This window comes from Semicossyphus pulcher, unplaced genomic scaffold (genome assembly GCF_022749685.1).
Source record: "Semicossyphus pulcher isolate SPU_LCO1_2020_fin unplaced genomic scaffold, fSemPul1.0.p SCAF_14, whole genome shotgun sequence".
Classification (NCBI taxonomy): domain Eukaryota; kingdom Metazoa; phylum Chordata; class Actinopteri; order Labriformes; family Labridae; genus Semicossyphus; species Semicossyphus pulcher.
Window position 1 is genome coordinate 15,346,539 of NW_027211648.1, and position 16,548 is coordinate 15,363,086.

Here is a 16,548-nt window from a genome sequence, read left to right on the forward strand (position 1 = left end):
TGGTGCCACATTAAAAATCTTCCGTGTTGGCACAAACGACTGTTTATCACTGTTTCACGGATCCCGCATTTAACTGAAGGTTAGCTAACATTGCATATATCTGCGACACATTTTCAAGAGACAAATACTGTGTGTTTTTGTGATGACCCGAGATAGGTTTGAGATTTCAAGCTAACGTTAAGCTAACGTTAAGCTAACGTTTACCGTAACATTACGTTACATTCATTCCGGTGCGTGTCGGATGGAACGTTAAACTTCTGTGCACGTGAAATCGAGGTAACTTGCTTACGTTACATATACGTATAATTTGTTAAATTAGTTAAAGTGTATCGCTTTATGTCCTCTCTTAAACTCTTAGATAATGCGAGTTAGCTTGAAGTGTAGCCACGCTAACCAACTTCAACTTCTTACGTTAGTTATGTTACTCGGAGGCAGATGAGACTTTCTGTTGAATTCACAGTTTTTTCTTAAATTGCAAGGGTCTGTAATCCGCCAGACCGAGCTTTTAGCTAATGACGGCATGAGAAAACAGAAGACCACTTGAATGAGTTTTTTTCAAGTTAAAATGTTTTTGTATCTGTGATCAGGGGCGTAACACAGTCATTTTTGAGTTACCCACCAGCCTTGGGCCCCTTGGTGTGTGAGAGGTGACAGGTTGGGTTTGGGTTGACATATAGATAAAATACAAATAAGGAGGGAAATAATGCAGATATATGATTGACAATGTCTTTTGTGTCAGTTCAGAGGGATGTTGCGGCGTCCCAGGCCAACCGACTCTGAGGCAGACCTCCTGAGAGAGCAGGAGCAGTTTCTGACCTCTGGTGCCCCATCAGCTGCCAATGTGGTCCGCCGACCTGACAAGAGGAGAGGCGAAGCTGGAGGAGAAGGAGGGGAACAAAACGGGGAGAATGGAGAAGGACCGAGGGATGTTGTCACCATCGAAGGTAAAACTTATGTATCTTTAGGCTTGTTCAAGATGAGCGAGGTTTGCGCAGAATCGATTGCCGCCTTGCCAAGCATATTGCATGACGGTTAGATTGTTGTCCGACTTGCTCTGAAAACCCGACTGTGAGAGGCTTTGAAGTCCGGCGGGAGCGAGACGGCCGCAGTTTTCAAGGCCAGGTGCTGCAGTTGCTCTCCACCAACTGCACAACTCCATGCATGATGGGAAATGACTTTCTCTGGTTTGAATGAAGCGCCGATTGGCTGAAAAAAGCTTAAAGCTTAAAATAATAATGATAGTAGTAATAATAATAATAATAACAACAACAACAAATGAAAACTTTATTCACTTCAATTTACAGTGAGGTGTTGGTATTATAGATGCTTGACGAGGCAAGCAGCAAACTTACTCAATACGAGCCTGAGAAGCTATGTTATGCCCCACCCTTAGGCAGCCCTATGGGGCTAACGACTATCCACAATCTGACCCAGAAATAATAATGTGAAACACCTTAAAACACTTATGTACAACCAAAACATGACAACACATAATCCCACATAATAAAGAGGCAGAACTACAGCCTCTGTCTTCAGTTGTCATGTCTGGGGTTCTTAAGCAGCTAAGACCAGGTGAACCTTGTTGCAATCACCTGGGAAGCTGCTGCAAAGACACAACAGTAGGTGAAAAGGGACACACAGTGTAGGGAACACATACCAACGTATGTGAAATTTAAATGTTATGTTCCACTATATTCTTTCTAGATCTTCCAGACCAACTCCCCTCCCTGACGCCAGCCCCTCCAAAGAAGTCACGCTTTAAAGCCAGCCGCGTCACTTTTGAGGCTGAAGATGCTCAGGAGAGGTTGGACAGACATGACACCCACATCAGCGCTGTTCTCTCCAGGATTGTTGTAAGTGTAAACTAAAAGTTGGGTCAATAAAAGTGACAGAATAAAGACATTTTTCAGGGGTTACTGCTATCACATTTAGCTTGATATCACACAGTTGTTTTTTAATCATTATTTCACTGATACATCTGTAACATTATTCTTTGTTTTAAGGAGAGAGATACCAGCTCTACCCCGATATCTCTACCAGCACTTACAGGCATGGCTTTCCCCAAAGTACTACACCGCTCAGAGACCAGCAGTCAGGTAAAAAGATATTCATGCCCTTTCTTTATAAATGCTGGGATTTTAGAGCCTTAAAATGTACAAAACAATTAATTTTACAAATAGCCAAACCCTCTGTGCAGAATGACATATTACTAAAAAAGCAAAAAAAAAACTACTAATGATTTATTATTCAGGCAGTTTGTTGATAACCGTATCTTGTAGTGTTAGAATAATTTAGGGATGTGTACATTTATTTTTGTTTGCTTTTATCTTCCCTCTCTCTCTCTTGACCAGGTTCCACTGTCTGCAGCTGCTGGAAAGAAGAGTATCTTTGCACGTCACATAGCAGCTCAGAGACTAAAGGAGGGAAAAACACCTTTACACTGCGCACCTGAAGCCGCTCAGATACCTGGTCACAGAGAGCAGAGCCCGCCTCCTGAAACCAGCATGGATACAGATCAGTGTGACGCTTCGGAGAATCGTAAATCGGCCTGTGCTGGATTACTTTAAATATAATACACATCTCATAAGTCGGACACCAGAGAACCCTTTTTTGTCTCCCTTTCTCTGCAGTCTCAGGCTCGAGGCTGGTGTCAGGTCAGGGTCTTGAGGGCTCAGACGGCTCAGCAGAGACCATGAGGATCCACAGGGAGAACCAGGCTAAACTCCAGGCCATGTCTCAGGGAGAGATATTACAGGAGCAGAAGAAACTCTTAACTCAGCTGGGTAAGAAAATGCTATCCATGTGATAGTTAACTAGTGTATAGTATATGTTGAGACTCTGTACTTGGGTCGTAGCCTAGCCATTTTTTTCTGTTTTGTTGGTACTACTGCGTATAACACGATTATTTCTGCTTCCCAGACCCTAGACTGGTGGAGTTCGTTAGATCTCGTAAAGCCCAGAGCGTCCCGTCCTCTGCCTCCCCGTCCAAACAGCCCCGGGGCAGAAGCAGCGAGGGAAACTTTCCTCTCGTCAGTGTGAGCAGAGAGTCCGACTCCTCCAGTGCTGCTGCGCTGTCTCAGAAACACCAAGAAGTAGAGATGGAAGGAGAAGAGGAGGAGGAAGAAATGCCACCACCACCTGCTGTGATGGGTATGATGGGTTCAAAATAAACCCTTTTATTACTTCTATTTCTTTTTTCAGTTGGTCCTGTTGTTGTGACGCAGCAGACCACAGCAGAATAAATGTACAGGAGACAAGAGTTTCATCACATCTGCCTCTGTGTCTGCATCAACTCACCTGATCGTCTTCTCTCCTTCCACCCCCGAGCATCCGTTCTCTAGCTGTATAAATAATGCCGGATGACTCTTGTCGGCTGAAATCCAGACATTAAAGCTGATCATTAGCTTCACTCTGTGTGATGAGCAGACTGAGCCAGAAGTAGCCACTCTCTGCAATTAGGTTACTGCAGATTTTTCCAAGAATACTCTCCTGATGTCCTGATGAAAGTGACGCTAATGCATCACATGAAGACAGATCTTGCACATCACTTCAGTGTCTTTCTAAACAACAACAAAATGAACACAGCTGTTTTTTTGTTGTTCTGTTATTCTGGACAAAAGTGAATCATTCTCTCTTCTATTAAGAACAAGTAGCCAGAAATGTCTTTTTGTTTTAACCGTAGCCATGGGAAGTAGGAGTGAGTTTTTTTAATGACTGAGTGAAGCACACGCTTTCCAGACGGTTTTGTATAATATTTTCTGAGTATCCAATAGTGCCTATATTGATCTGTTGTGACAGGAAGGTTTGGACAAGATTCAGACTCTCTCTCCAGTATGAACTAAATAATAAAGTTTAAATTTTTAACTAACAGCAGTGGTTTTACACGGTCATTACAACTAATCCTGTACTCTGTAATTATCTTTATTACTAACGGTAACTCACTTTTTATTTTGTCGCATTGTTTTACTGATATTATTTGACATCATATGCTGCTGACAATTTGTGGTGTAGAATAGGATACAGACCAATGACTGTATAAAAACATGGACAACATGACAGCTCCCTAAAAGTGAAGCCAGTCGCCCCCTGCTGACTGGCTGCAGTATAGGTCATAAAGCCCGCCTCCTCTTAACAGATGGGACATGAGTCAAACTACAAAATCAAAATACACGCCGAATTCATTTTCCCAAACATGGTTTCTGTCATTATAGTTAGTTCCTTTCATGCTGATTTACGTCCAAGTGTTCATTTTTCTGACAAGTTTATTCCTAATTAGTTGCTGTAAAAAGGATGATTAACAGCTCTGTTGACAAATACGGCTCCTGCAGTCCTCCTCTCTGCTAATCCAGAACAGTTCGAGCTATATTTGTCAACAGAGCTTTCAATCATCCTTTTTACAGCTTCAAATAAGAATCAGTCGCATCAAAGAAAATTGAACACAGGAACAGTCACAGCATGACAGGAACTAACTGTAATGACTGAAGTGTGTATTTTGATTTTATAGTTTGACTCATGTCCCATCTGTTAACATGGAGGAGGCGGTTTTTATGACCTTTATTGCAGCCAGTCAGCAGGGGGCGTTCAAGATGATTTGGCTTCACTTCTAGGTAGCTGTCATGTCTTCCAGTCTATGCACACCCATCCTAATTTTCACCTATAATTTGTTGTTTTTTGAAAATGAAATGAATAAAAAAAAAAGAAAAATCAGCACCTTTTATGGAAACCTGTCCCTCGGTCTTGTCTTTAAGACATGGCTCAGGAAGAAGCACTTTTGCTGCACTTATACATTAATTTCGTCAGTATAGTACTGATTTTATTTCTTTATCATTTTACCTACACCAGTTTACCAAAGATATACAAGCATTAACACATTGATACTACTTGTGTGTGAATCCAGAGGAGGACCTTCCTGTGAAGCCTCAGAGGGAATGGGTCCACATGAACAAGCTGGAACCAGAGAAGCTGGAGTGGATGAGAGACCTGCCTGCACCAAGGAGGAAAGGAACCAAGAAGGTAGGGAGACATATCACACACTCTTACTTTTTATGAAGTTTTTTTCCTGCATTCAAGACTTGGTAAAAGGAGAAAACAACACACCCTGTGTCCTGACAGGCCATGCAGGCTCGCTTCGACTTTGCTGGGACCTTGATTCCACCCACTCAGGATCTGCCTACACATTTAGGTTTGCACCACCATGGAGAGGAGCCTGAGGTCAGTTTTGTTCTTTATGCTTTTCTTTTGTATTCAAGAGTTTAACACAACAGCAAAACCTAAAACTACAAAGTTGTTGTTGTCTGATTTCCCTTTCTCTCCAGCGGGCAGGTTACTCCCTGCAGGAGCTCTTCCTGCTGTCTCGGAGTCAGCTCATCCAGCAGAGGAGTCTGGCCCTCAGCACTCTGGCCAACATCCTCTCAAAGGTATGAAAACAATCTCATATAGTGTGTGAGTTTATCTGCTGAGGCATACTTCTTTAATACCTCATTTCTCTTCCTGCAGGCTCGTGCAGGGGAGTATGTGTCTGTACTGAAAGGCAGCGTGATGTCCACTCTGCTGGACGCCGGCCTGATCTTCCTGCTCCGCTTCGGGCTGGACGACGGTGTGGAGGGCGTGATGTCTGCAGCCGTGCATGCACTGAAAGCCCTCCTTGTGTGTGCAGAGGATGAAGTAAGACCACTTGAAGCATCATAGTGTGTTACCTTCAGTCTTTTACAGTGTGTTTGTGATGTTTTTAATCAACCTATTGTCACACAATCTGTCAGATAAACATCTGAGAACTTGAGATGTACCAGACTGCGTGTCTGTCACAGATCTTTTATGAGTGTATCCGCTTCATGTCCAATTTGTTTGCCCTGTCAGGAGTGTTTGGACTGCACCTTCTCCTGGTTCCGCGGCCTGGCCTCCTTCCCTCTGCTGCCGTCCGCTCAGGAAGAAGAGGATGAGGAGGATGAAGGGCTGCCTGACATTATGAAGGAAACCGCCAAGGAGAAGGAAGAGAGGAAGAGCGATCATGATGTGGCCAGGCAGGATGTTGTGAAGGCAAACAAGCAGTTTCACTTTGAGTTTTTCCAGATGAATTTGTTGTGAATCAGTAATTAAGAAGGTCTATAGATGGAGGATGAATGACTTTGTTTGCGCTGTTCTTCCTGTTCAGGGCCTGTTAAAGATGAAACTGCTCCCCAGGCTGCGATACATCCTTGAGGTGGTCCGACCTTCACCTAGAGTGGTCCAGAACGTCCTTGAGATCCTGACTCGCATCGCTCGGCACTCCTCCTCATCTGCCACCCAGGTACAAACAACAAATGAATCCCCAGTTTTTTCCTACCATACTTGAGGTACCTGTAATTTCTGTCCTAATTTATCTTCCTACCACATTCAGTAAACATGTATTTCCCTCTCAGGTGCTCGACTGTCCTCGCTTGATGGAGACGGTGATGTCAGAGTTCCTTCCCACTTCCTGGACAGCTCCATCCTCGCCCCTTCCTCCGTCCGTTTACGGACTCCCTCTGGGAACCGCCATGAAGCTGCTAAGAGTTTTGGCTACATCAGGAAGACACGTGTGTGCCAGACTGGTTAGTGCTCCAGTGAGATCTGTCACTTTCACGCAAAAATAACAGTGTTGGTGATTTTATAGATTATGTGTTGTGCATATTTTGAGCACATGGGCATCCCCTCTCTTTCTCCCCCTCGTCTCTTTTCTACTTGTCGCTGTCAAAAATATAAATAAAAAGGCCAAAAAAATAATTAAAGAAAGCTTCATGGGTCTAAAGTCCAACCTGTGTGATTAAAAACGGTTGCGACACCCTCACCCTTTGATTTTGGAACAACAAAATCTGCTTATGGTTTCTGTGTGTATTTTTTAAACTCTGTTTTCGATTGTAATCAACCATATTCCAATTTTTAATCTGAGTCATTTGATGTGTCCCACATGTTTGAGCATAAATAAGTAATCATTCTCTCTCCTCTTCCCAGTTAAACTCTCTCGGAGCGAGGGAGCGTCTGTCTTGTCTGCTGAGTGCCGAGCCCAGCGAGCTGCTGCTTGACCCAACCGAGGCCCTCAGGATCACCACAGAGGCCTTCAGGCTCTGGGCTGTCGCGGCCGGCTACGGTCAGGCCTGTAAATTATACATGTAAGTTAGCACAATCAGTCATGGTGAGAACGTTTAATAAACTTGGTAAAGTAACGTGATTACATGATATTATTTTTCCACAGAGATCTGTATCCGAGCTTGGCGAAGGCGTTACAGTCCGTTCACAGGGTCCTGGTCCCGTCAGATCCTCTGTTGCCTCTGCAGCTCCAGCGGCTCCTGGCTCTGCTCTCTCTGCTCACACAGGTCACACACACTGCAGGCTGCCATCAGGAGCTACAAGCTGGCATGGTCAGGTACGGACGATGGCGCTGTTCTGCTACATGAAGCATCACACATCACAATAATCTTTTCCATCTAAATGTTACCTTCTCTGTTTTTCCTACAGCTCGCAGGGAGAAGAGTGCCCTCCACCTCCTCCGGTGTCGTGGGGTCATGTCACAGGGTTGCAGGCGTCTCTGTTGGGACATTTAAAGGGCTTCGTGAGGAGCCTCGATGATCCAGTTCAGAGAGAGAGCAGCCTGGCCGTGATACCAGCTTACCTCGTCTACCTAGAAGCTTACTACTATCAGCTGTCCAGACAGGTACTGCTTCCTGCCACGTCCTATAGGTGTTTGTGTGGAGGTAACTGTATTTGAGTAAAACACAGGAAAGGAAATATTATATGTAAACAAATTGTATAATAAGTAATATGACCCCCATTCTCAGAACTGTTTCAAGCCAGTAGAGACCCTTCAGGAACTGGAGCTGCTGACGTCTGAGGTTCTGCTCCCTCTGCTGTCACATCATGTTGTTCAAGACCTCGTAAAGAACCTAAAGTGAGATTTCAGTTGCCTTTGTTTAGTCTTTTGTGAATAAAAATTCATTTGTTGACCCTTTTCGATTACTTTTTTCCCATCAGGTCTTCCTCAGTAGTGTGTAATGTCAAGTCTAGTCACCTGGGACCTGAGACCATTCCCAGCCTCCCCGGTTTAGCCTGCCCAGGATGGAGGGACCGTCTGGGGCTGGTCGTTCCCAGCTCCCCCTTCCCTCTTCTCACAGGCCTGGGGCTCCTCCTGGAGACCATCACAGGCATTCACAAAGGCCTCAGCTGCAAGGTAGGTCTGAGTAAAGAGTTTGAGACCATTAGTGAAGAGAAACTTTTTCATTAGATCATTTCCCTGCCAACTTGTGTTTTCCTTTCTCTCCCACTCTCTAGTTCACAGGCCTCCTCCTGTCAGAGCCTGTAATTGGTTACCTGCGGAGTTGCAGTCAGGCTACGCCCACACTGTCTCACACCAGAGCCTGGCTCCTCCGTCATGAACACCACCTCCTCTACCTGCTGCTCCGGCTCGCTCACAGACTGGTACGCTCCCCCCATAAACAACATTCGTTTGACCTGATACACAACATTATCTGCTGTCCCCAACTGACTGACACATCCCGTTCTGCAGTTTAATGTCATTTTCAAAACCATCTGATATATAATACTTTATCCGCATGTTGTTTTTTGGCTGGTATAAGTATCATCATCATAAGGCTGTCTTCATTCTCCTCTCAGGTTCCCATTGATCCAGAGGTAGCCAAACATGCCTCGTTGTACCACCAGGTGGCGCTGGTTCTGCTGCCATGGTTATTACCAGGCAGTGAGTTCCTGGCACATGAACTTCTGTCCACCATCATCTTCAGCAAAGACTTCATATCGTCAGTTCACGTTTATTTCAATAAGTTAAATGTTTTTGTGTCTTCCTCTTTCTTTCAGCGTTAATCAGTTTATGTTTGTTCTCCTCCCAGGGAGGGCCACAGCGGAGGGCCTGAGGCTGTAGAACTAGGAGAGCTGAAGCTCCAAGAGGAAACGCATCACCACACCTCTCCCTCCCTGCAGACAGTCGGAGCTCTCCTGAGAGAAGCCTGCGTCCAGCTGCCCTCCATACGAGGCTGCTTCCTCACTCACCTGGCCCACCTGGAGCCGGCCGTGCTGACGTCCAGGGACGTTCTGCTCGGCCGCAACCCCTGGATCAACTCTCACCTCCTTCCGGAACTCACAGGTCCCACCCTGCCGTCTGATTGGCATTTTCTTCCGCTCGTTAGCCTGTACGAGCGAGCCGGGGTGTCTGATGGTGGAGGGTTGGCGGTTGAGGAGCTCCCGCAGGGGGCTCTGCAGGCTGTGAGTCACTGTCTGCAGTGGCTGCTGCTGCTGGAGGTCTGGAGGGAGGAAGCACTTAAGGTACACAAGTTTTATTTTTGTAGTGCAATAACACGGATGGCCATTTGCCTCTGAGAGCTAAGAGAAAAATACCCTGCTGAGGCCAAACAAAAAACTTCCAGACATATTTTTTGAGTTCCCTCTAAAGCTAAAAAATATTTTTTTTAAACTTTAAAGAAGAATAGTGATAAAATATTTTGTCACGTTGCAGGTGATCCCTCCCGTAGCCAAGCTGGCCCGCCTGTCCTGTGTGTTCCTGTGCTCCAGCGACTTGTTCCTGGAGAGACCTGTCCAGAAACTGACCTGGGGTCTCTTCAGACTGTTGACACGGTTAGAAAGTGTTTGATATCCTCATAACTGTTGTCAAAATTCGAGATTAAGCACAAAGATTGGTGGCTAAGCTCCATTCAAACTGACTCTCTTCCATCTTTCAGGCGATCCAGGCTGGACTCTTTAGACCTGAACGTCCCTCCTCCAGGTCTCGCCTCCTTCCAGGACTTGTACTCTGCTCTTCTGACCCAGTACGAAGCCGTGTCCTTTGGAGACCGGCTGTTCGGCTGCTGGGTCCTCTTACCCCTGCAGAGGAGGTACAGCGCTACCATGAGGCTGGCTGTGTTTGGAGAGCATGTGGGGATGCTGAGGTCACTGGGCGTCACTCTGGATCAGGTACTGATGAGAATGTTTTTAAGATGCCTTTGAAGTCTTTTAATATTAATGTCCGTCTCTCTTACAGTCTGAGATCATATAACACATGTTTGGGATTAATTTATAATGTTTTTGTCTCTTCTTTGAAGCTCGCCGTCCCCATCGAGCGGTTCACGTCTCCCCCCGAAGACTCCCTCCCTCTCCTCCGTCTTTACTTCCGCTCTCTGGTGACGGGGACCCTGAAGCCCTGCTGGTGTCCCGTCTTGTACGTGGTCGCATTGTCTCACGTCAACTCCTTCATCTTCTCTCAGGACGCTGCAGCGCAGGTACGGCAGCACATGGGAAACACATGTAGACTCTGCACGAAGGAGAGGGATTGGGAATAATTGATTTCTGTCACCGGTGGGTGCAGTCTCCTGATTTATGAACACAGCTTCTAAAACAAACAGGCCTCTCTTGATGCAGCCTGCTGCACTGCTCTCTCTGATTATGTGTTCATGTAAAGCCTGCTTTGTGGCTTTTTTAAATCCGACACTATGAACCTCGAGGCAAGCGGCCACATGTGTTATTATTAAGCAAATCCAGAAGGTGCTGCAGCTGCACTGAATGGAAGTTATGTTTCAGTGGTTTTATGCTTTCATCTGAACAGTTATTCCAAATATAGACTTTTATTTTGAAGATTTTAGGAGCCAGCTAAGCAAACCCTCGTGGTATTGATGAACTACATAAGGACTACCCTCACCTGATCCCCTTTCTGTTAATGAATATTGATTTTTGCGATGTGACTTAAATTTAACCAACTAAAGCACGTCATTGCATCAATTGAGCCTTTGTGTCTTTTTCCAGGAGGTTGAAGCAGCTCGACACAGTATGCTGAGGAAGATCTACTACCTGACTGATGAGGTACGTCTCTCCCTGATCTTTATGCACTGTGAGGTGTTTATTGATTGTTCCAACTCTCCCTTTCCCCCCCTCATGAAATCTCTGATGTTCTTCTGACCCTGTTTCTTGCTGTTTCACATGGTTTTGACCACTCGTGTCCGTCTGCGCTCATTTTCTTACCATCTATGGTGATTTGAAGCTTTAATTGTTTTATTTTCTTAATCTTCAGTCTTTTACAATTTCCATGTCTTCTGGTTAATATGATGATGCAAGTGTTCATCCAAGTGTTTCTTTGTTTGCCTGATTATTTCAGTGTCTCCGTACTGTCTGGCTTTGTTGTTTTGGCTCCAGCTTTAAACCTAGCACCCCAAGTATCATTGAAAAATGCACTGATCATCCACATCCTATCTTTTACCCCAAGAATTAAAGCCTGCACTGATATAATTCACCTTATAGGTGTGTCAGTTCAAAGACATTATGTCATATGTCCATTTTAAATTATTTTTAAAGTCTTTCAACACTATTGATTACATAATTAGAATTAGTTTTTTTCATAAAAATCAACTGTCATTGTTAGGTTTGTTTGATCAAGATTCAGTATACCTACTAACACTGTGAGTGGCAAAATCTGGACTTTCACACCATTAGTTACAAAGCTTTCTCCAAACATTCATCCATGCCTTTTCAAATGTTTATCCATCGCTTCGCAACTGTCTTTAGTTTCGGTTTAGAAACATTAAGCTATTGATTTTAGCTATTACAAAGATTTATCCATGTTATCTTAGCTAGCTTACTAGGTCAACTGTTAACAATTACTTCCTATCCTTTAGGGCCTGTGTCAACCAAAATTTTCGACCGCTTCCCACCGGCGCTTACTGTTGCTAGGTTACAAAAGTTGTCAACACTTCCGCTTCCCTTGGTAGTGACCGTTAAGTATGTTTTAAATTGCTGTTTTTCCTAATATTTGCTTTTATTCAAGGACAATTTACAAAGAATGGATACAGCAGTGGCAGCGCGCACAACTCCAAAAATAAGTTACAAAGTATCGTTTCGGATGCACAGCAAAAAATGAAATACAGAAAATACAGAAAGCTCCGGCACTCACAGGATCAAGTAGAACTGAAGACGGCTCTAAGTGCCGAAACGCGTTCATCTGTGACCCACATTTAAGTCAGTTCTACTTGATCCTGTGAGTGCCGGAGCTTTCGGTTTTTTCTGGATTTATTTTACAAAGAAAACATAAAATAATGGAAAGGAATCTTGTTCTACACCTGGAAAATGTACACTTGCAAAAACAAAAGGATTAGCTTCTCCTCCGCCATTGTTCTTGACAAAGTCGATATCATAAGTCCCGCCCCTTCTTGATTTTGATTGATCGGTGAGAAGGGACATTGACGAGCGCAGCAGCGTTCCAAATGTTGAACTATTTTCAACCGAGAGCGCTGTGAGCGCAGCGACAAAAATGCACTGAGGATGCTGAGCACTGAAAACGCTGCATTGGTTTTGTGTAGAATATATGCAGTTAGCGGACACAGGCCCTTCACACTAGCCAACTTATGCAACACTTCATTCATAGCTTTAAGATGTCTAAATAGTTTTTCCATTACATTACTGTAGGAATCTGTTTCAGTCCTTCAGTTTTAACCAAACTGTTTAGACCTCGCTTTCTCCACAATGTTTTCATGTGTTCCCGAGTCACTGCAGAGCAGCCCCTCTGATGTTTAAGTACGCCTGGTCTGAATCACTGCTACTCCACCACTTCTGCTGCTCTCCTCACCTCGTCACTCTTTGTGTCTCATTTCCAGGCCTTGAGGAATCACTTGCTGCTCTTCCGTCTGCCACAACGACACTCAGAGCTTGGCTTCGACACGTACGATCAGCTGCCACCTATTAGGGCGAAACGCCTGGAGAGCGTCCTGAGGAAGCAGGACAGCAGCGACGACAAAGGAGACTGAAGGTAGCAGGGAGTGGAAAAATAAGACTAGTAAGCTGAAAACAGAGGATACACATAAGGATGATACGGGACTGAAGGCAAACGATGCAGAGGGAAAAAAAGTGACACATTTCAATTACTTGACTTGGACATCAGAGCCAACATGGTCACAAGAGATTTTTCTGTTACCTCCTCTTAAAGGACCGGAGGCAGACTTGGCGGACCTGAAGTAACATTTCCAAAGAGTTTAAGCACTTATTTGAACGTACTTCTTAATCAAAGACTTTATTTAACAGGCTGTCAGTGAAGATCATCTTAAGTTCAAAGGTGACTCATATCTGTTTGAACTGAAACATAAGTCAAACTAAATTAAATACACAACAAATGCTGATAAATTAAGAGCAGACACAGTGAGGCACGGGTCCCGAAACAATTTCCTCTGAACAAACAAGAGGAATTCATCTTTGTTCCCTACATTTAGACACCAGCGTCAGACATACTGTGCGTTTGATGAGCTTGAAAGCCAGAGCGATGCTTGGCGTCTCAGAGTAAAGACAAATGTCCTCATTTAGAAGGGCCTGAAATGGTCTTTTTTGTAAATAAAACCTGATTCAAGTGTGTTTAAATGTAATGTTTTTATTCCCTTATCAGAATGAATGACTTAGAACTGCAAGTATGGACAGCAACTGCTCAGCTAACACTGTTTTTAGTGGATTTAACAAACTGAAATGTGGTTACAACCGCCAAACAAAAACTGGGGTCTATGGAGATAAGCAGGAAACATCGTCCTCTCTCTGGAAAATGCCTGTTGGGGAGCAGTGTGTTCCTGTTCTTCCATGTTTTTGTCCTGTCTGTGCTCAGTTACATAACAAGTTGTTGGAATGGATCGAGTCCCACTGCATTACATTAACATCTCATCACATACTGATGAACGTGTTCCTTAATCTGTTGTCTCTACACCATCAACAAACACGATCAAAGGCATTGTGTTTTCAGTCTCTGTCCCATTCTCTCAAACACAACGTCCCAGGAACGCCTCGAGGGAATGTGTTACACATTGGTATAAAGGTCCACTGTGACTCAAAGGTCAGAGGTCACTGAGACTTCACAAAATACATTTTGGGCTGCAGTGAAGACATTTTATGTTCAAAAGGTTGAATTCAGTGTCCTGGAAAAACTCTTTTCTGCCCATTATTGAAGTCCAGAACTCAAAGGACAAAATCGGGGATTGTGATTAATTTCACATTTGGACGGCTGTTGAACTGGTGAAACTAATCTTTGGTGCCCGCCTTGAAACTCTGATTATTTTAAAGATCTTCTGAGATGCCAGGTTTAAAATGTGGGTGAAGCGTACTCTCATTATAGTCTGTGACAGCATGACGGCATGATTCACATTTGAAGTATTTTTCTTACTGTCATGGCTCCAACTTTTAGATTGTGCTTTATTAACCAAACAAGTGAACACTCAATTCAATTCAACTCAAACAGCTGTATTAATCCCTGTTGGGGCGATTGGTTTGGAGCAGCTTGTACATATAAGACATAAGGAAAACACAGCGACACACAGACAACAAAAAAGTATACTATATTATATTATGAGAGCTAAAATATGAAAAGATATTGAGTAGACTGATTAATAAATAGACATTGCCACCCTCTATTCAGCAGAACAGGACAATGCTTAACAGAGTAAAGTTAAATCGATTATATTGAAGTGGCTTCAAAGTTTGTACAGCTGGTTTATCCTGTGTCTTCTTAATTGTCTGTGTAACTTAAATAAAAAAATAAAAAAACAGTAATTTATAAGCATTTAGGGTCGCAGGGGGGGGGGGCCGAGAGGACCCTGGACTGGTCGCCAGTTAATCACAGGGCTGACACATAGAGACAGACAACCTTTCACACTCACACCTACAGCCAGTCTAAACCCTTTTCCCACTGGTCAAAAAACCCACTAACACCCGGCTTTTTTGCTTAATGGGAAAGATTACAATCGGCATTCAGTCCCGGGTCTCTGCAGTAGACCCGGTTAATTATCGCCTCGGCTCCGGTCCGATTGATGGGAACACAAAACCCGTGTCGACACGCTAATCTCCAACACCCTTTCCCGAGCGATGCTATGCTCCGTCGGTAACTTCTGCGACTCCTTGTCATCTGAGCTACAAATTCCGCCCCGTCTCCGTCTGAGCAGCGCTCGAACATTGTTCCAAATTTGACGCCGTCAAGTTTGATAAACAGACTGAATGAGTAATTGATACAATAAAGACATTGTCCACTCTTCACTGTTAACTTACAATGTCTCTTGTGCGTTTGTGACGTCAGACAAGGACTCAGCAGAAAAGAGGAGTATACTTCACTGGCAATGGGAGAAGAGACAATCGGCATCTATAAGCGGGTCTTCCCGGGTCAGCGTGCTAATTTCGGTTGGAAAGGGGTATTAGAGTCACCAATCAACCTGATGAGCATGTCTTTGGACTGTGGGAGGAAGCCGGAGTACCTTGAGGGATGCCATCCATGCACGGGGAGAACATGCAAACTCCAAACAGAAAGGCCCACTTCGCCCGAACCCAGAACCTTCTAGCTGTGAGGCGACAGCGCTAACCTTGTCTTGTCGGCATATGGAAGTGATAGCATGGGCCTTCCTTTTGATAATGACCCCTTTTGCAACAATGCAACTTGTAAGTAAACACCATCTAATCCTCCAAACAGGAACCAATTCAGAGGTTGAGAAAATAAAACAACCTCAGGGCTTATGTGCAAATTACAGAACAACACAACATTAACAAAAATAACAAACATAGCCCAGGTTGTTATAAAATAATTAAAAAGAGCATGTGACCTCAACAGGATCCTTCTGTTTTGTTTTTTTCTTTGAGTGTTTTTCACCCATTAAAAGTTATGTCACTGCTTCTTAAAGGCATCACCCAAAGAAAACAGTTTATGGGTCATAACTTCAGCCTGTTAAAATGTAAAGCGCTGTACGCTCCATAACAACACACGGCTCATTATGATTTTACTGCAGCTGTAAAATCCACCCTCTACCGTCCTTCTTTCACCTTCAGGCGTGTTTTTGGCGTGAGATCAGCCTCTCTACAGACTATCTGATGCATCTCTGGGTTCCATTTTTAGTTATTTACTAGTTTTTCATGTCCTACAAAGAGGTTCGTGCTGAGATTATGGAGGGAGTCGTGGCGGCTGTTTGGATTATGTCAACAGGTGGAGTCCATCTTTGTCGAAGTTCACAGGATGTTTTTCCACCAAACACCATTCCTGCGTACTCCGGGGAGGTATTCATTTCTGTCTTGGACTATACAACAATAAAAAAATTATACTTTAAAGGCCTCACATTACCACCACAAACTGCTAATGAAACTTGTGGCCTGTTGCTCATTTTATGTGTCTGCACCACTTCATGTGATTATCAAGAGGAATCCCTGCGTCTCGTTAAATTTATTTTTGTAGTTGCACCAGGCCGCAGGATGTCACGTTGCTTATTTCATGATTTCTTTGACAAACAGCACTGGCCTGATTTTTGTTGTTGTATCGGCTGCTCTTTGTTCTTCTTTCTGCTTGATTTTCTTTGGCATGAGACAAGTCGGTCAGACAATGGCACCTTCTGTGTGTGCTAACACTGGTCACATAGCTCGCTCCACATCTGGCCTGTATTTGGTGTTATTCTTTGGACGGATGTGCAGAATTGTTCCGCTCCAAAAGTCAGGAATCTGCACTAAACTTTATTGTACAGGGAAACTACGATTAGACAACCTACTTTAATCAAACGCCTGAGGTGTGAGAACAAAAAAAAAGAAATACAGTTCTAA

At 44.0% G+C, this 16,548-nt stretch overlaps 1 protein-coding gene across 1 annotated transcript; it reads left to right on the forward strand.

Annotated features, from left to right (window-relative positions):
* Nucleotides 1-185: 185 nt before the first annotated feature.
* On the forward strand, nucleotides 186-13,350 carry rpap1 (RNA polymerase II associated protein 1). Its single transcript, XM_069662491.1, has 27 exons — nucleotides 186-276; nucleotides 740-944; nucleotides 1,705-1,853; nucleotides 2,004-2,096; nucleotides 2,352-2,538; nucleotides 2,631-2,783; nucleotides 2,920-3,150; nucleotides 4,898-5,013; nucleotides 5,113-5,211; nucleotides 5,316-5,417; nucleotides 5,497-5,664; nucleotides 5,857-6,036; nucleotides 6,152-6,286; nucleotides 6,399-6,569; nucleotides 6,970-7,127; nucleotides 7,211-7,381; nucleotides 7,474-7,669; nucleotides 7,794-7,903; nucleotides 7,987-8,182; nucleotides 8,284-8,430; nucleotides 8,626-8,768; nucleotides 8,859-9,291; nucleotides 9,482-9,600; nucleotides 9,705-9,936; nucleotides 10,065-10,241; nucleotides 10,762-10,818; nucleotides 12,603-13,350. The coding sequence occupies exons 2-27, from the start codon at nucleotides 749-751 to the stop codon at nucleotides 12,750-12,752; spliced, it is 4,269 nt and encodes a 1,422-aa protein (XP_069518592.1). The 5' UTR covers nucleotides 186-276; nucleotides 740-748; the 3' UTR covers nucleotides 12,753-13,350.
* The last annotated feature ends 3,198 nt before the right edge of the window (nucleotides 13,351-16,548 follow it).